At 38.2% G+C, this 20,263-nt stretch overlaps 1 protein-coding gene across 1 annotated transcript in view; it reads right to left on the bottom strand.

Moving 5' to 3' along the window:
- Nucleotides 1-20,263, bottom strand: part of EVC2 (EvC ciliary complex subunit 2) — an 81,308-nt gene that overhangs the window by 12,490 nt on the left and 48,555 nt on the right. Inside the window, 5 exon segments of the mRNA XM_064449121.1 lie at nt 2,696-2,923; nt 10,968-11,090; nt 12,241-12,441; nt 15,432-15,896; nt 17,171-17,330. Coding sequence (XP_064305191.1) covers nt 2,696-2,923; nt 10,968-11,090; nt 12,241-12,441; nt 15,432-15,896; nt 17,171-17,330 — 1,177 coding nt within the window.

Here is a 20,263-nt window from a genome sequence, read left to right as displayed (position 1 = left end):
GGCTCCAGTAAACATGACTTGCACGCTATGAATATTGGAACAATGCCGAAAACTATGAGTTGATTTTCATTGTGTGAAAGGTTGATGCTGTCTGAAACATTCCACTGTAGATGACATCTAGGAAGTACACTACCAGCATGGCTGAGATCCAAAGGAAAGCAGCTCTATTGAGAAGGACCTGGGAGTGCTGGTGGGCAGCAAGCTGACCCTGAGCCAGCACTGTGCCCTTGTGGCCAAGAAGGCCAACAATATTCTGGGCTGCATTAAAAGGAGTGTGGCCAGCGGGACGAAGGAAGTTGTCCTCCCCCTCTACTCCGCCCTAGTCAGACTGCATTTGGAGTGCTGTGTCCAGTTTTGGGCTCCCCAGGTTAAGAAGGACGTGGAACAGCTTGAGCAAGTCCACCGGAGAGCTATGAAGATGATCAGGGGACTGGAGCATCTCCCTTATGAGGAAAGGCTAGGAGACCTGGGTTTGTTCAGCCTGGAGAAGAGAAGACTGAGGGCAGATTTCATCAATACCTATAGATATCTAAAGGGTGGATGATGGGACTAGGCTCTTTTCAGTGGTGCCCAATGAGAGGCCAAGGGGCAATGGGCACAAACTGGAACACAGGAAGTTCCACCTCAATATGAGCAAAAACTCCTTTCCTGTGAGGGTGACAGAGCAGCAGCACAGGCTGCCCAGGGAGGCTGTGGAGTCCCTTCCCTGGAGACATTCAAAACCCGCCTGGATGCATTCCTGTGCCCCCTGCTCTGGGTGTGCCTGCTCAAGCAGGGGTTTGGATGAGATGACCTCCAGAGGTCCCTGCCAACCCCTACCATTCTGTGATTCTGTGAAAAGAATGGCACCATTAGAATTCATCTAAGCTGCATAAAACCACTGAAACTACATAAGAAACTCAGACTGACTAGTTTTAGCTATACTGGATCAACAGCTAACATCAAAGAGGTTTGAAGTTAAAAGACAATAACTCACCTTTAGTGTGCTAAAATTAGGATAAAAATACAATGCTCTGAAAATCAAAGGGTTAAAAACCAAGAGTCTTAAGTGGACTGGAGCCTCGTGCCAAAGATCTCTCCTTGGTCAGAGTCAAACTAGACATTAGAAAGATGGCTTCATATTCCAGTTTTCCAATGTCATTTTGCTTGACCTTGAACAAGTTGCTTAATATCTCAGTGCCCTACTTCCCAACGTTTAGCTTGTAGAACATGCTGAATTTTAATCTATTCTGCCATTTCATCAGCTGTGTTAAGACTAGAAATTCATTGGAGCGTGGTATCCCTATGTATCTGTTCCCTGGTCAGCAAGATCTGACACTGGAGCTTAGATCACTCTCCTAACACCAAAACTGAATATTACTTTGCTATCCTAAAGGGATGAAGTAAATTCACATATAGCCGGATGTGTTTGTTTCGCTGACAAAACTATCAATGTCATCATCAGCTTTAGGGAATCCCATGTATTCGGATATATTTGTTTTAAAGTAACAGGTGTTTAAATTTGCCAGCTAGTACAACAAAGGAGCAGAAATAAAACACAGCAAGAAAGGAAGGTTTGATCACCTGAAGGCAGCCCCCGTACACCAAGCCTAAAAGGCACTTTAAACAATGCCTAAAATAGTGGGCTAAAGAATCCAGTGCTAGCTACTCTAGATCTCTCTTCTGTCCGTCTTTCAATCCTTTTTCTTCATCTGTCCAGGGACAGAGAAGCTAAAAGCAATCTCTTTCAGAGCCCTCTTACACTTACTGCATAAAAGGCTATAATTCCAGATGAAGTTATTTTTAATATTCCATCTCCATACAACTTTCACTATTTCTTACAGATTTAACACAGATTTAAACAGAACTGGAAACATATAAGCATCCTAACTGCCATTCTAAGAGAAACTCTGTAGAGATGACAGTATTAAAATTTACCCAGGAGTTTTCACAGCAATAGCTGTCTAATGATGCCCTCTAGCAAAGAGGCTTTGCTCTTAAGAACCCATTTTGTTTGTTCTACTCCAGTGCTCTCCCAAGCCTCACTTGGATGGTTGCAAATAGCAGAAGTACAAAAAAAAAAATCTTCATGAATACAGAGCACTGAAGTATTAAAAAAGGATTAGAAAACTGGCACATACCATGTATGTAATAAATACGATGAAGGGAAGAAGCTTTTCCGAAGTTTCTGCTATTTAAACAGTATGAGTATAGCTGGAGGGAGGCAGACAGGTAGGAGGCTGTATATATGATCTATAAAAACTTGAGGACTGATACATATTGTGTGGTTATGGATTTTACTATATGGATAGTACTATAACATGAACAATTCTGTAACACAGTCATGACAATTTACACGCTGTCCTAGTCAGGACTCACAATCACTTCCTAATTGTCTTCCTTGCGATCAACGAAACTTCAATATTAACTTACCCACCAAAATACTGCTTTTTCTGACTGTAGATCTCTGGATGCTACTATAATAAATAATTAGTAATACTAATACTAACAATAATAGACAATATTCACTGGCTCTAATGCTTTCCACCTCTTTATTTCCTTTACTGAGTGCATTAAAGAGTACATAATCACAGAAATTAAAGGCTGGGCCACCAGGAGCTGCAAACCAGCACAACTAAATCGAAGTCAAATAAGCTACTGTGACAGTTGCTGTCTCCTAACAGGCATTTTTCCTTTTCAGAACTTAATTACTTACAGGATTTTGTGCTTCTAAAATCTGAATACATTCCAATTTTGACAGGGTTTTTGACGTGCTCAGTTGTTCAAAGAGCAGAGCTTGTATACTTATGATAGCAGTATACAGCTCCAACATTTTGGATTTTTTAACAGTCTTTCGAAAGGCTAAAGAAGCAATATATTCTCCAAGTTTATTTTCCAGATCATGCAGCTGACACTCTTTCTCAAGTAGCAATTCGTATTTAACCTAAAAAAAAAAACAAAACAAAAGATAACAAGGTCAACAAAAAACCTTACACGCATGTTCATGGTTTTAGTATTCTGTAACAAGCAGCAAAGAAATAAATGCTGCTACCTTATAATGTAATATATTATTTAAAAAATTGCTTTTAACATTAAATTCCAAGATTTCATTGTCTTTAAGTGATCAAAAAAATACTACAGTAGGTCAGATATTTCAGAGAGATCAGGCTTTGTTTTAGGTGAATCGTAACTTCCATATTAAATACTAACCTAAAATAGAAGTCTATATAATTTTTAATATAATAAAATTTAAAATTAAAATTATAAATAAACCTATGCTTAACTATGTAATTGGTTAAATGGGAAGATAAAATATATCCTTCTATTCAGCAAATATACAAAATGAATCGAAAGACTGTATTTAGTTTCAAATTAGCAAGTGTCAGTTAATACTGACCAACGAAAATCAACCCACTAGTCTTTAAACAAATAACCGAAAATACTCTTACATAAAACAAAGTTAAACTGTAAATCAACAGTCTATTGGAAATGGATTTCAAAGTGGATTGAATGGACATCGAACAGAATTAAATCAAAACGATTTAACTCAACAGCTACATTGCTGCCACCCATCTGATGGGACATCCACAGAAATTATCCAAGGGTGAAAGGCAAGCACTATCAAAGGCAAGCTCACTATCAAATGCTACATGACTGATGAGCTCTCCATGCTACACCACTGACACTCACAGCCAGTGATATTGCTACTGTGACCATTTTTCTGCAGGACAATGTGGATAGTAGCCATCTGCAATTACCCTCTTCAGACGCTTCCATCCAAGCTTGTCACTCTAAGCTCCCTTTGTATTCAAAGAAAAGGAAAGGTACTTCTCAGTATGCTTCATATCCTAAAAAATATTGTTCCACTGACATGTAAGTGTGGATGTCTAGGTTAGACATTGATGGCTACGCTGCATATGTAACATTTGGGTGGCTGAATCCTCAAAGACAGTAAATAATTATCAGCTTGTGTTTATTCTCTCTCCTTGTATTATCCTCATGGGCCCAGAAGCTGGACTGTAAGAGAGAGAAGACACAGAAAGCACATGCAACCATGAGAGCTCCATCTCCACTACTTGGTGTTGGTGTCAACTGCTGTCCTACACACTGAATTTAAAATAAAGCCAAGCACTGAAACAGCCCATCTGTACACTGCTGGGTATCGGAGTGCAGGGCTTTTCCTCACTCTACCTCTAAACTCTCTTTTAGTCCTGACAAATATAATCTGATAGGTTTCACAGCATACAAAAAAAAAAGGTTTCAGAAATAAGCATTTTCAGAAGTTTCCAGTATTATGTGTTTTAACACATAAGTAACTACTGCCTGTGAAAGAACAGAACCACCACAACCAAAGGAAGCATCTCAAAAACTCTTAAATAAGTTTTAAGTTTACTATCACAGTCACCATGGTACCTGAGAGCAGGTACTCACATTTGCATCCTCTGGAAAAGTATTTATCCCATTAAGTTTGGCCTCTCTCAAACAACAGGCAGAGATGAGCATCCCTATTAATTGAGATACCTACATGGTCACTATCTTAGCATGGTAGGCATCCTGTCATATGCCTTCATTTATGCAGTCTTAATCTCTCTACAGTTTTACCAGTCCCTAACATAAGAATAAAAAAACCCAACAGTATTTGCCCTACAAGTGTGAACTACAACACTGTAAATGTCAACTGTAGGCTTCAGACACTGTATGACTTTCCATTGGCAGAAGACCTGATTTTGCCCCTCAGAATATCTTTGCACAAATAGAGATGGTTATGTACTCAAGACATTAAAACCTTATTAGCTTTCTATTCATGCTAATCAGAACTAGACATTATTGACTCTATGAATGAGTAGCTTTAAAGGAGCATTTAAGGAGACTTCCACCAAGTTTTTAGATCCCTAAGATGATAAATATGTAACACGATGCTCATGAATCTTCTCTGGAAATTTTAATGATAAGGGACCTGCTAAAAGTGACTGGGTATTACACAAATTCTATGAGCCAGTAGGTAGAGCTAAATTTAAAATGTGATTTGGAACCACATATGCTCCCATTCATGCTCATGTGATACCCTCCAAAGTCTCCATTACATCATCAGGAATGCCCTTGAATGCAAAAGAAGGAAGGTTAGTAGGAAATATTTCCTGAAGGTAACGTGAATTAAGGCAATTATAACACAAGAGTAAGAAATCATGCTACAGACACAAAGTAGAGGCAAGATTCATTTTCTTGATATTGTTAACAAACCTCCATCTTAAAAGACAGACATTGTCTCTCAGCATTACTGTTAATCTAACAAATCGACCTTCAGTAATGTAGATGTGTGACACTAAATAATAAGAGTAAGCATATGGGGTTACAATAAAATGGGATATTTGAGTTAGGAGAATTGAACTCAGATCATATTGGAAATATGGTAACAAAAATGCTAAAAACTAGGGTGTTATTTTTAAACATAGGAGACAGATCTCCAGCGAAAAGCAAAAGAGATGGCCAAAATTGGGAGTTTATGGAAAAAGAGCTGAGCTGCCTTCCAGTACATGTTCAAAAATAAGTAGATAACATTTACCTCAGGATAGATCCAGAAATATCTATTGCTTGTTTCTATGTTTCAGCTTCCAGTAGGAAAAAAATCAATAATAGTAATAGGTTTTTATTTATACCTACTATGTTCTTTTCAGGGAGGCAAGAAACCTATTACAGTGAATTTGAGGCCTTTTGTTTTCTGTAGAATGCATTTTACTGAAAAGTAACTTTTGCATTTAAGCTCGCAGTCCAGCAATTCACAGGCATTCAAAGGTGTACACTGTACTGTGATCGGAAATCAAAGATAAAAACTTCTGCAGAACATCCTACAAGTCACGACTTTGATATAGATAGCACAAGACAGCCAATCCGACCGTAACTCAGTTTTTTGGGGGGGTTTTTTGTTTGTTTTGGTTTATTTATCTTCTCAAAGCAAAATTATTTTCAAAATCCAAAGCGTTATTTCAAGATATTCTTATAAGCCAGTGACATAAGACTAAGGCCTAGAAGCCAGAACACCTCAGTGCCGAGGCAAATATCGAAAACAGTAATAATAGTAATAATCTTTCTTCAAAAGCCTGTGCACAAGACTGATTTCTCAAATAAGACTCAAGGTTTTGTTCCAAAAGGCACACTGAATTTACTGTTATACTAGTGATCACTGTGACTCAAGACAATGTTCTCAAAAGCAATTAGCAGTTCTCAGAGCTGTGTTGTCCGATTGTCCCATTTTTTAAGGTCTCATTTGTGAAGTTTCCATTGACTTGCCCTCACCCCCCTTGTCAGCTGTGAAAGTTGTTGCACTCTCAGGTGATTCTTAAAGAGAGGGTGGAATGGAAGTGAGTCCTTAATAGTAAAACAGACATATTAACAAATATCAGAAGTAGCAGCTTCTAAAGGAAGGCAAGGAATTTCTGTTTGGTTCAGCCAGACACTTAATATTTCGCTAACAACAGCTGCTACCTAGCACAGTGTTCAGGGAGATGCATCACTGCAGCAGACATCACTTAAAGGGGCAATTCATGTTAGAAATGAACCAGGTTGGACAACTAACGACACAAGTCACCTTTCAAAACTTTGTCCACACTGAGTTTTGAGTTTACTTAAAAGCAAGAAAATGAAGATGGATGAGAACCACCAATGATGTTGTTGCAAGAGACTACATGGTTTATATTATGATTTTTATTACAATAGCACCCATTCAAGAAATGGGGAAAAAGAAAAAAAAAATCAAGCAGACCTGTCTGACTAGACATAAACAGGTCCATTTTTAAAACAACTAATGCTTCATAGTCTATGTGATGTTCCCTATTCAGCATATTAGGGCAGCTTCTTAACTAATAGAAATTATTACAACACTACTAGCTTGAATGAGTTATGACAACATACACACACTGAAGAGCTGGTCCTGCTTTTCTTTCAGCTTTTTTTTACACATCTAAGATACTGCCTGACAGAATACACACATTTTTACACTATCTCAAAGCAGGGGAAAATATATGCTTGAGGTATGCTTTGTTTTATATGACACAAAATTAGTAAGCAATATCTGAAGGCTGCCTTTGTGGTTTAGGAACAGGATGTGCTACAAACCTTTCAGAATTCAGACAAAAAAAATTACAGAAAAATGTTTTGACAGGTGTGTGGACACAACTGAATTTAAAGTTTGTTTTTTTCTTCACAGGAGGCTCAGTTTCAAACTCAAGGATTTTAAATTAATTATACATGTATGAAATCTGGGGATGGATGAATGAATAATGAATGGATGAATGAGTAAATGAGTGATCACCTTTAGCAGAAGTTTGAACCCGTTAAAGTGAATAATGAATAAGGATGGAAATGGAGTTTGACAACTCAAGTTCACTTCTAAAGCACAAGAATGTATATTTTAATTGCAGCTGAATTCAAAGGCACGAGAGATGACACTGATGACAAACATATTTTTGTCAACTACTTCAAATAACACCTGGTTTATAGGGTATGTTTGGTGTATTTCATGAATCATAAGATTTATGCTTCAAACTGCAAAACTAGATACTATTTGTATATTACTAAGGACAAAACCATACATTAAGCACACCCAAATACATGGGAATGATGTTCAGCTTTATCATTCAGCATCTATTCAACATTATATAGTAAATTAACTGCTCTTAACTAAACAAAATATTGTGTTACTCATCTGGTAGTACTATCTGACCCTAGCCACTTGAGTTTCCTTCTGCCTCCTGTCAGCTCTGAAATCACAGCTCTGCAAACAGAAATACATTAGTGAAAAATCAAAGCTTGCAAGTAGACCTGACTTCAGTGTGACACAGAAGATGACTTCAGTAGAAGCTGGATCAAATATTGATTATAAACTAAATTATAAATTAGTTTTAAACTAATATACCTTAGCCATTCCTGAAGCTTTTTATCATACCAAACAGAAGACTAAAATACTGCTTGACATTGCACTACTTGACACAATATTATCAGAGTGTCAAACTACTTTGGTTATGATGAATCAGCTCCTGTAGGTCTGAACATTTGCTGCTGATTCCACCTGAAACATCCAAACTACACAAAAAATTGCCAGCGCTGTAAACACACTATGATTAATCCATTGCTTGAAGGCACCAACTTCTAAATTCCACATTTAATTCAGACTAATTGCTAACTAGTGTTGTCTCAGTCCTAAATATAACACATAAAGGGAATAATCTGAAAAAGTACTTGATTACCTGCAACCTCAAATACATTTCTCACGCAAGTCTTATTATTGGGTTTTTAAGCCTAGCAGGGAAAACAGACTAAAGAATGTCAATATTTTTACCACTGTTTCTTTGGAGGTAGGTAACTGCTATTTCAGAAAGGAACAGCTATTCCTCATGCACAGCTCAAAGACAGCTCAAGACAGTTATGAAACACACAAGAAGTGATCTAGTCTGCTTCTGAAGATTCTTCACAGCAAGGTCAGTGATACTCTCAGGTGCCCCAAGACTAGGCTTCAAACTTTTTGCTGTGGCCTCCCAGCTCGCTACATCCTGTCTATGAGTTGTTCTTCTCTGTCATGGCTGTTTTACAGTATTACAAAACACATCCTCCTGCTGCTGCTTTCATAAGCATTAGCTGGAAACCATTTTACAGCCATCCTGTAGTGAGACAGAACCCACGACGCAGTATGAAGTCTGCAGGAGAACAGCAGCAGTGAAGGCAGAAACACAGCAGAGCTGTGTTGCTCCATAGTCCTTGTTCCCTGCCTTGAACTGTCTGCAATTTCAGATGGTTGTTTTTGAGTTAGATGATAAAATTGTTCACATTAATGCAAAATTTAGAAGTTTAAGATTCTAAATGAGGAACAAGGCAACACATAGCAACAGCCAAAAGAATGAAACTCTACTTCAGTGATCAGCATAAGGTTTCTTGCAATACTTCTGTGTTCTAAGAACAATGTGAGACCTAATAATTTTCCTTAACAACAGTTTAGCCTCCTTATTGTGAAAAGCCCAAAGCATTTGGCTTTGTATAACTAATGTGCAGCCATTCAATTAGAACAACAACAGGTATGCCAGATGGGGCATATAAAACTGAAACAATGAGGCTTAGAGAAGATAACTTCCCAATTTTAAAACAAGATGCTAAGAAAAATGTCAGGCAGTATTCATACCAAACAAGTATTCAGTACTTACTGTAACATAAGAGCTTAGCCCATACTCCACTGTATTTTCAAGCAACAGTACAAAAAAAAAGTATGTACATTTTGGAGGTCAGGGCATCAGGTATTGCAGCCAGAAGTTTAAATGCCTCCATTAAAGGATTAGGGCATTCTTGGACCAGAGTAATTAAATTATTAAAAAGAGTGCCAGAATACACTTGCCCACTCGTTGCATTCTTGCTCAACCACCTGCTCTCACTTTCAAACACTATGTGCTGGACTAGATGAACATTTGCTTTTATTATCTGCAACCAATACTAACAATGTTGCTCTCACATAAAGTGAAATTATTTCTGAATAAACATGTCGACCCAGTATTTTTCATTCCTCAGGACACAAGTATAAAAAGCACAGGAAAAAGGTGTAAAACCCAAATTTTGTCCAAAATTGTACTAAAATTGGTATTGCAATCATTTGTGAAACTATTTTTAACTATCCATAGCACCTGCTTGTTCTGCATAGTTCTTACAGCTTTGCACTGCCTATGGCTAACATAGTTATCGCTATAATGTTCCTCTGATATACAGAGGTAGTATTACTCATATTTTACAAGTGGGTAAGAGGAGAAGAAGGTTAGGGAACACAAACAAGACCTCATGGAACATCTGTTAGCAGAGAAGGAAAAAGCCTTCAAAAATCCATATTGACATTGGACCTACTCATTCCTTAAGCATTAACTTCACACTGTGGCTGTGAGCCTTTTAAAAGATACCCACCGGAATCAAGGCTACCTTTCCGTAAGCTCTGTACAAAGAGACTCAGCCCCAATACAAGGGGTCTTTGGATCTAAGAACCCATTTCTGGGTTTTCAGTAGCATTAGGAGAGGTCCAAAAACTAAATCTTGCTGAACTGAAAGCCAACTGTATCCTGGGCTGCATCAAAAGCAGCGTGGCCAGCAGGTCGAGGGAGGTGATTCTGCCCCTCTGCTCTGCCCTTGTGAGACCCCAACTGCAGTGCTGCGTCCAGCTCTGGAGCCCTCAGCAAAGGAAAGACATGGACCTGTTGGAGCGGGTCCAGAGGAGGGCCATGAAGTGATCAGAGGGATGGAGCACCTCTCCTATGAAGAAAAGCTGAGAGAGTTGGAGTTGTTCAGCCTGGAGAAGACAAGGCTTTGGGGAGACCTTATAGCAGCCTTTCTGTACTTAAAGGGGGCTTATAATAAAGATGGGGACAAACTTTTTAGCAGGGCCTGTTGCCATAGGACAAGGGGTAATAGTTTTAAACTAAAAGAGGGTAGATTTAGACTAGATATAAGGAAGAAATGAGGGTGGTGAAACACTGGAACAGGTTTCCCCAGAGAAACATTCAAGCTGAGGCTGGACGGGGCTCTGAGCAGCCTGATCCAGTTGAAGGTGTCCCTGCTCATTGAAGGCGGGTTGGACTAGATGACCTTTAAAGGTCCCTTCCAACCCAAACTATTCTATAATTCTATGATTCTACGATTCTATGTTTTGAAAGCCTTACTAAGAAAACCACAGGATCTAGGGGAGTCTTGCATATGCCAAGCCGCAGAACAACCAGAAGAAAAAAGGGTGAGACATGAAATCAGTTCTGTAACTGAAATTAAATTAAAACAAAGCCCAAACCATTAAGCTTCAAATACAACATCTTGACAAATGCATGCAAGAGTAGAGAGATGCATTATACTACTATACTTCATGCCTTTTTTAATCTTCTTATTCACATGCTTATTCACATTGACAGAAAAATGTCATTCGTTAATTACTAAAGATCTAGTCTTTGCCCTCAGTACAACAAAGTTTCACTTACCTTATTCAAATTTTCATCTTTCACCAAGTCTTCATAAATGAAAATTTTGTCCTGTAAAGATTTCTTCAGAATATCTACCTTATTTCTATTCCTGGATCCTGTTCTTTTCATTTTAGAATGTTGCTGTAAGAAGATGAGCACCAAATGCTTTATTTCTAAGAGGTATATAAGGATGCTAACATTAAGATTATTATTTGCAGATCCACCAATTAATGAAACACTTGGCAAGGATGACTTTCACTGAGAACATCTGAAATGAAGGTGCTGCCTATTGATTCAGAAGATTTCTTTCAGACATCCAAAGTTGGAAATTTCATTTTTAATTTCTTTCAAGCAGAATTATATATTCACTCTTTCCATGAAAACTGCTAGCACATAAATTTGATTTTAAACAAGCTTTAGCAGTGATAATAAGAGAAGATTTTAACTGATATGTTGTCTCCTCTGTATGGTTAAAAATGAACAAAGAATATTAATTTAAGAACGACATTGTTTTCAAGACACAGTATATGAATCACAAATGAACCGTGATAGTATTAAGGGGCACCGTTCCATGTAATCAAATTATTCTTGACCTTTATATTTCTTCATGAGAATATCAACTAAGTATAATGTACTCTTGGGAAATGATAACATCTGTTCAACTACAAGGCTTTGCAAAGTCATTTCCCTTCTTTAGTACTTTAGAAATTATTAAGGCTTTGAACTAGGCTAATTCCTAGTACAGTTAACCCAAATTAGAAAACATAACCGAACAAAAAGCAAGCAAGGGAAAGTTCTTATGATGGTATTGGATACAATTTGCACAGGAAACACTTTTCTTCCTCTTATTTAAGAGTTGAAAATAATTTAGGATTCCACAGGTTTTATATTTTACTGAAGGAATTAATGTTCCTTGCCCCTTTCCTACACGGACAAGACAGTGTAGGAAATTCCCCTAAAAAACTCCCTAAACCTTTCCTTGATTTAGTGCCAAATTTAGTACTGTGTAGGGGCTGCCATCTGCTTCTTTATACCTATGCCTTCTTCTTGGGAAAGCTGGAGGACATGCAAGCAGCAGAAATATGCAGGCGTACGTGAAGAAAATATTTATCCAACTGCTACCCAAACCATTATCTTTAAGGTCCACTGACCGACACAGACAGGAGAAGTGTGCACCGCTGTCACACCTATGTAGAAGCTCTGGACCCAGATCTGCAGCTGAGGCCAACAACCTGCAGATACACCCATGAACCCTTTGCACATCCCCACACTGATCCCACACCATTCCCACCTGTTTATTGGTCATTGCTAAATTCTGGTTGACTTTCAGCAGTTCTCTGTCCCTCTGCTCTGCCTCGAAAGCCTGAAGCAAGGTTCTTGCTCTTATCTTGGGCCAAGACAAGCTACTGTCCATCTGAGAGAAGCAGCAGTGCAGCTCTTGCCTCATTCTTAGCAATTCCTCTTCTGATAGCGAGAGGGGTGAACTTAGAAGCTGCCTGTTAAAAAAACAAAAGCCATTTGCTCTTCAGTGGTACAGGAAATTTTACATAAAAATGTAAGAGACGTGCACACAAATACTTTACATGGCAATGGTCATCCTCTATTGTCTTATTCATACATAAGTTAATGATTCCACACATAGGACTGAGCTGCTCAGCTTTTGCAAAATATCCTTGAGGATACTTAAAATTCTGCATATAGAACTTCCTGGAATGGAAAACTTCATTTTAAAGGGGAAACAAGTTTTTGAATATTTTAAAAAAAATAATTTAGCACATCTCCTGCACAGAATCCTTCCACCTCTTCAGAAAATACAAACCCTGAACTTAGGGCTGAAATCGAGATAAAAGCTTCCAATAAAGCCTCCCCGAGCTGTTTCACAGCACTTAGAAGTCACAGCTACTGAGAAGGGATTAAAAAAAACAAACCACAAACCCCAAAACCTATCTCTTTATAATAAACTCATATATGTCATCCCTCCCATCACCAAGTTGCAAGGGTTCTAGCTGTTCTTTGTAAAAAAGCTTTTAGCAGTCTGAACAGCAAAGAATATATTTTAGCAGCAATTTGAATCACTCAAAGTTCCTGTTTTGTAGAAGGCAGGTTCTCAGCACTGAAGTCTGGGGAACCTATTCTCAGGTCAAGCTGAAATTGACTTAAAAATAAAGCATGCTAAAGCCTAAATTATTCTTACAGTTGTGATTAACCTTAGGCTACCTTTACCACCTTATCTTATGGCTGAAGTATTTCCTTAAGAGTATTTAAAAAAAAAAGCATAATTTCTTGTTTGGAAATTTTCTCTATTTACCCAAAAATACATTTGTATTTAAAGCATGAACAGTATATTTTTAACAAAGTAGTTTTATCCTAAGAAATATATTATACTGTATGTTCCCTTAGGACTGATGCTTTTATTCAGTATATCACGGGCCTATACCACCTCATCATTTCACTAAAACTATTTCTGAATTTAGAAATCCTTATTTCTGTTTACTGATTCAGCAAAGTACAGCTAAATCCTAAATCAAAACATTTTAAATGCATAAAGTTTTTCTCTTCAAAAACTTACTTTAAGGCAATATTACTCCAAGCAAGCATTTACAGTATACTTAACCATTTCTCATGTTGTCTTAGACTTTTAGAAGTAAATCCATACTACATATCCATATATACAGATATATAGCCAGAGATATACAGGAACATACAGTAGAACATAGCTTTGTCATGTCCATGTTTAAAATAGACTTTAAGCATTAATGAGCTTCATAAATATTTTGGACTAACTCATAGACTGTTTGATAAGGAACAAAGATAAAAAGCTATCATTCAAAATAATTATTTGTGAAAACTAGATAGTAGATGAGAACACAAACATGAAAGCTGGCATCTGTCATCAAAATATCAAAATTGACAGTGGACTGAACATAAAGACAGTGACAGAATTTAAGGGGCTTTTGACAGGACAGTTGTGCAAATGCTTCATTTCTTCTATGTATTTTCCAGTATTTTATAAGAAAAAACAAACAGCTTACTGTTGCTGTAAATAAAGATAGCATTTAACAAATACAACAGGTGACACTGCAGGCTGGAACACAATTATAATGGAATCTTAAGTTAGAAATAGGAAAGACCTGCTGGGGCATACAATCTACTTTCTGGCTCGTGCAGGTCTGCTCGCAACAATATAAATAAGAGATAATAAGGTAAGATAGAAAATTCATTGAAACGGCTTATAGAAATAATTTAAAAAGGAGAATAAAATACAAAGGCCTTGAAATTAGAATGAAAACAAGAAAAAATGACTTTTTATTTTAACAAAGCAAACATGCAATGGGCAAGGTTTCTTTTCATATTTCTTTTATATGGTTTGACGCTTTGCAGGAGGCAAGCTTACAGATATGCTGTCTGGCAAATCTGTTTTGCTTTAAAGAGGAGCTACAAAGGAGAAACCTTAACTAATACTTTTTTTTGTCCTCTTGCTGTTCAATTTCTCATGCCCAGTACGTTTGCTCCAGGGCAGACAGCCTAATATAGGTTTGCCTGTTTCAGTTGCTTCTCCTAAAGCTGCAATTTTGACAGAAAACTATTTTTTCATGTTCCCATGTCTCTAACAATGTCTGTTGTTAAATGGACATTGTATAGGAAATGTAGTAGTGTAAATATTTAGGTAATACAATGACTAGTCATAAATGTACTTCAAAGCTAAGGAGAAATGGCAATGAATGGTGCAAATCTCTCGGGACCTTGCTGCCCAGTCCGAGTGGCACTATGCATGTCAACTCTCGGCTGCAGCCGCGGCCTCTCGCTGAGCAGTCTCCCAAAGGTGGCAAGTCTATCGCTCGCTTTCCCACCTCCCCAGGGTCCCTTTGTAGCAGGCAGCGATAGCCAAGACATGTGACCGGGGCCAGCAAAACTCACCCTTGCTATGACACCTCTCTGGCTGGGGGCTGGGTGCCAGGGGCGTTTTGTCAGCAAGCCAGATCGGCCAAGCATGAAGCCCATGAGCTGGAGAAGTATCCTACTGTGCTGTGTATTTATGAAATACGGCTAAATGCTGTGGCAGAACTTAAAATGAGCACCCAAGAAGTAAGGCTTGCCTTGCAGCTAGAGGAAATATATCGAAACTGAACATGGGGCTAATCAGGCCTGACATACTAAATGACATTTCCAAAGTGCTGGACCTCTGAGAACAGATTGAGAATAATAATGAAAGATGCGCAAGTGAAACCTGACACGGAGTGAACAGAAGTATAAAAACACTCCACCTTTTGGTTTCAAAATGGCTGTTTCCCAGGATTTCCACTGCAGCACTATGAGTACTGGCTCACCCGCCAGCACCGGAGGGGTTGAACACTTGTGAAAAATCAATTCCCAAGTGCATGTAAGAGAACCAATCATTAGGAATTATACCCAGACAGGTATGAAAACTCCTAGTTCATCTCTATTTGCAAGAATAACTAAGAAAAGAGTACAGAGAGATACTTGCATGAATACTGATTGTTCCCAGCTCCTTAATTTTTTTTGTTCTAAAAGGCTCGTCTCCAGTTCTTGGCTCAGCCTCTGCCTGGTGAGCTGAAGCAGCTCTTCAGCGGTCGTGCTCCTGTCACGCTCTTCCCTTTCAAGCTGTTCATGTTTAACAACCATCTCTTTTTTATGCTCCTCCACAGCTTCCAGCAGGAACATCTTTGGCACACTGAGCTTTACCAGTTCTTGCACAAATACTCCATACTGAACACGTTTAAGCTCTTCAATGGCTTTCTCTGTTAGACTAAATAGAAGCCCTTTCAGCTCTTCACTTGCCTCATTGTCAAGCTTTTCAGTAAGTTCTTCAAATTCAATGGTGTGATCAGTCAGAAGATTTTTCCAGTAGCTCAGATAGTAAGTGACCTCCTTAGTAGTTTTGAAGGGGTCTCCAAGTGACAGCTGCTCCTTCCGATGCTCTTTCTGCTGATTCATTTACCAAAAGGAGGAACAAGGTTAAGAGAAGGAACATCTCAAATTCTAGGTCTTTAAATGTGTATTTCGTTGCAACGTAAAATTTCATACTTATGTTTATCAGTATTCTCAAACTGCTTTTCAGTGTCCAGAGACTTACCTAGCCCTCAACATGATGGCTTTGCGTGCATCTAGCAGGCCTGTGATAATTTAGACTATTGTTAGATAGATGGGCTAACACAGGCCTGTGATAATTTGGATTGTTCCTACATGGAAGGGGTAACACCTAAACAAGTGCATGATATTGTGGTTTGACATAATCCCAACTGCCTGAACTGTAATGATCTGTCAGCATTCCACATTCCAGAAGTGAATCTGGATCAAATACCAAGGAAGAAAAAGAAGGAATAAAATAAAAAGAAAAAAAAAAAAGAGGGGAAAATAAAAGGTTGGGGGTTTTTCCCTATCTTACAGCATACAGCTCCCTATACGGAGAATAAATACAACAAATGAAGTCTCCAACATTATACCTGCTGTCTCTTCTTGCACTGGTACCTGTTAAAGAGCAGAAAACACTAGAACACATATCCCACAGAAGGTTAAGTTACTCTGCCCTAATTTTGGTCATCTAAAGAAATATCACCTAATCCAAGAAGACATTTTTTTCTACATACTTTAGGCAGAGAACAATAGGGACCTCTGGGTAACAACTTCCTTCCATTTATCTCAGATAATCTGCAAGTCATCTTCCATTATGAGATGATTTGGAGCTCTTGGAGTTAGCCTTGATTTTTAGATGGCTGACGTTAAGTGAAGTGAGTCCCACCACAAGAAGCCACAGGTACAGCATCTTTTAAATAGTTTTGTAGCTAATTTTAACTATGCTGTAGAAGTCACTCAATCACACATATCCAGGAAACCCATAGAAAAGGACGACTGTCACAGATCTGTGCCATCTCCCTCACCGATTCCAGAACCTCAGTTGGCTTTTGCTTGTCTGCACATTACAGGATTGTCATAACCCCCTTGCTCAGATTAGGCTAAGTAGAGGGGCTTCACAAGTTTCTCCAGTTATATTACTTTCTTGCAGGTTTTTCTGAACAGTTATTAATTACTGTAAAATGAATACAGCACATGGCAGTACACCGCTAAAAACAACGGACACATTTTCATCCATGCTCCTGTCAGTGTTGAACCCTGTCCTAAGAACTACACTTTATTTTTCAATTCATTCCTTTTTGACTCATGATAAGCCCTATAAAAATAAATATACTGGAAATAATTACCTTTTGTAGCATTTCCCGCCTGTGCTTGGTAATGAGTTTCTGGCGAAGCTTTTGCTTTTCTTGTTTTAAATCATGATCAAATTTCTGTTTAACAGAACTGATTTCAGCCTCAGCTCGGTCCAGCAGCACTCCCAAATGACTTTCAGGTAGATGACCTGCTCTGTAACAAGAGTGTTTGAAGGCTCTTATCCCAAGTTCTTAAAAGCAAATGGACATTTGAGGCAATTACTACCATAATAAGGCTCAACAAAGCAGCAGACACACAGAATGATGTTTGTTTCTTTAGGAATGATACCTGGGGGATCAAACAAGCAAGTGGATAACAGAAAGATAATCTTAGAGATGAGCATAGAATTGAGGCAGTTTGTGAAGGTAGAGTGAAGGTGTATGAAGAAGGAATGGGAAGAAGGAAGGAAGGGAAGGCAACTGCAACACTAATTATATATCAGTTAGTAATGTAAGCAATATTCAAATGAGACATTTTAAACCTTATCTATTATTCATAATATTTACATTTTTCATTTAATGCCTCTGGAATGCAATTCTAGATGTCTATTATAACTCCTTCTCCTCAATTAGAAACAATTTTCTCTTTAAAGGATGTAATTTAATCAAGTAAAAGCTATTAAAATTATTTGAGATACAAAGCAATCATATCTATTAAAAGACTTATATTCAGATTTCCTATTACAGTTACATAATCAGAAAAATTAGAAAGATTTCAGACTGGTGAAATACAATAATCTAACCGTACATATTCTCAGTCTTAAGCACAAAGTACTTTCAAATGGAAGTTTAAGACCGTGGTCTACCTCCAGTTGCTACAGTACTTAATTTCAAAGCGTAAGCAAGATCCCAACCATGCCTGCAACAGTTAGAAAAACCTCCTTCTCCGTGAACGCAAACTGAATTTTAAAAATTACCTGCTATTGTATTCACACCAGAAAATTCCCCAATCTTTCTCAGACAACAGAAGAATAAAAGGACACCTTAATTCAGACCAGGCTGTTGGACATTTTTGAGTTATAATTTCTAACATCAGACACAGTGGACTTCCAAAATGTGGGGCCGAAAAGGTCAACATGGACCTCACACCAAATCCTGACCTGAACCTGGATGTTCTCCAAACACTTTCTCACTGCAATAGAGAAAAGGAGAGATGTGCTGGAACCACCCAGCAAATGAAAGATACAGGAAAAGCCATGCAACATAGAATGACTGGAAGATAAAATATACCTACCTATTCTTAGGATGGGGCAGGCGGGGGGGAAGCCTACATTATTTCAGTTTCAGGTTGTTTACTTAGAGATCCAACATGTCCACAGCTCAAACTGAAGGTGATGAAATACTGTAAAACCCATCTATTTTTTTATTTGGTACCTACTTATTTAGAAATCCCAGATAACAAAAATAATGGGGAAAACACCCACCACCACATAAGTACATTGGAGTTTATGTGGCAACTTACTTACATTAAGCAGTATTACAGTAATTCCTAGAAGGCTCAATCCTGGCAAGACACCTTCGTTTCTGTTTTTGTATAAATACAGTATAAAAACAATTACAATATTAGAATTAGAAGGTGTTCTGTTCCCAAAGGAGTCTGAACTGAAACACAAAATAAAAGGAGAGAAGGATAACAAGACAGTACAGACTGTATGATAAACTGCTTGGTCTCAGCATACCCATCTAATCACTGAAGAAATGTGCAGGCACATCTTCAATGTCTCTGAACAAGGAGAATGTTAATGAAGGAGAATACTGCAGTAATGACAGATGGTGTTTACAGGAGATCCTCCCAAATGCAGCAAGCTCCATGGAAGAAACAGATGAAGCACGTGGCTGACGGCAGCAGTGTTATAGGTCAAGCAGAGGCATACCTTGACTTCTCTGTACTGCCCGAAAGCCAACAAAGTTAGGAGAAAGTATTAAGTGAGTGCACTAAAAGTAAGTAGTAGTAGTTTGTATTTGATGCTGTGGAGAACTATCTAAGTGATGTTGGACTCCAGCAATGGAAGATTGTTTTATGAAAGCTAGACAAGGCACAGGAGAGTCACTAGGACATAAGGGAGATAGATATGAAGCAGAAAAGTTGTACTAGCCTGGATATACATGGAGGCTGAATCACAACACGGTACAGAGACTATACAGAGAGAATCTGCAAGATGGTGCCCAAGTTACTCTGCTTCAGCTACTTCAGGATTTCACCTGCTGAACTGGCATCTTGCTGGTGCCCAGACCAAAATTTAGGTAAATAATTCAGAGCACTAAATGCTCCACATAGCAAAATGCTACAAGCAGACAAGGTTTTAAGCATTATTAGAAAACTTTATACTAATGCATTACTGCTGGAGGCATTCACTTTCCAATACCAACCCACTGAAAGGTCCAGGACACTGTTCAGAAAATTACTTTGCTTATAACAACGTCCCTATAAACAGAGATTATTCAGAAGAGTGAGAGACCAATATGAGATGTTTTGCTTTGAAGTTTTATGTCAAAGATAATCAATTGCCTACTTTAAAGAACACAGTTCACAAGGAATGCTTGAGGTCTTATAAAAACTAAAATTTAGGGAGAAATGCATAAAGGAGCTTGAGTTGTTCGTACCTAGTGAGTCAGCAGAACTGAGATTCAGTTTTTAAGAGGCCAAAGAAGGGTGAAAGCTTCTTATGAATGAGCAGATACTGGCAAAAGAACGATGCAACATGTTACAGCTCCTATAGTTCAAAAACCTTGAGAACCTCGTGCCTCTGGGGACAGCCAGAACCCAGGATAAATACTGCTTCAGGTATCGCCCTCCTGCACGTTTATTCTTTAAGGAAAAACACAAAAAGCCTAGCTAGACATCCCTGAAATCTATCATTACAGATATTTTAAAACTTGCTTTCCTGCCTTTTGTCACTGCAGTCCATGGACTTGATTTCCAAAGGCACTGAGTACCCACAGCCAGTCCTGACAAATGAGACATTTTACATAAATACCATCTTTAAAAAGCCCAGCTTGAAAACTGGCAGCTCTATTTCATTTAAAATATTCACAACCCTCCCTAGAATTGGTTTGATTTTATTTTGTCTTTTAGAACCTTTATTT

The sequence above is a fragment of the Phalacrocorax carbo genome, chromosome 4 (assembly GCF_963921805.1).
Source record: "Phalacrocorax carbo chromosome 4, bPhaCar2.1, whole genome shotgun sequence".
Taxonomy (NCBI): domain Eukaryota; kingdom Metazoa; phylum Chordata; class Aves; order Suliformes; family Phalacrocoracidae; genus Phalacrocorax; species Phalacrocorax carbo.
The sequence above is the reverse complement of the archived record's forward strand: the minus strand, read 5'-3'. Positions and strand labels throughout refer to the sequence as shown.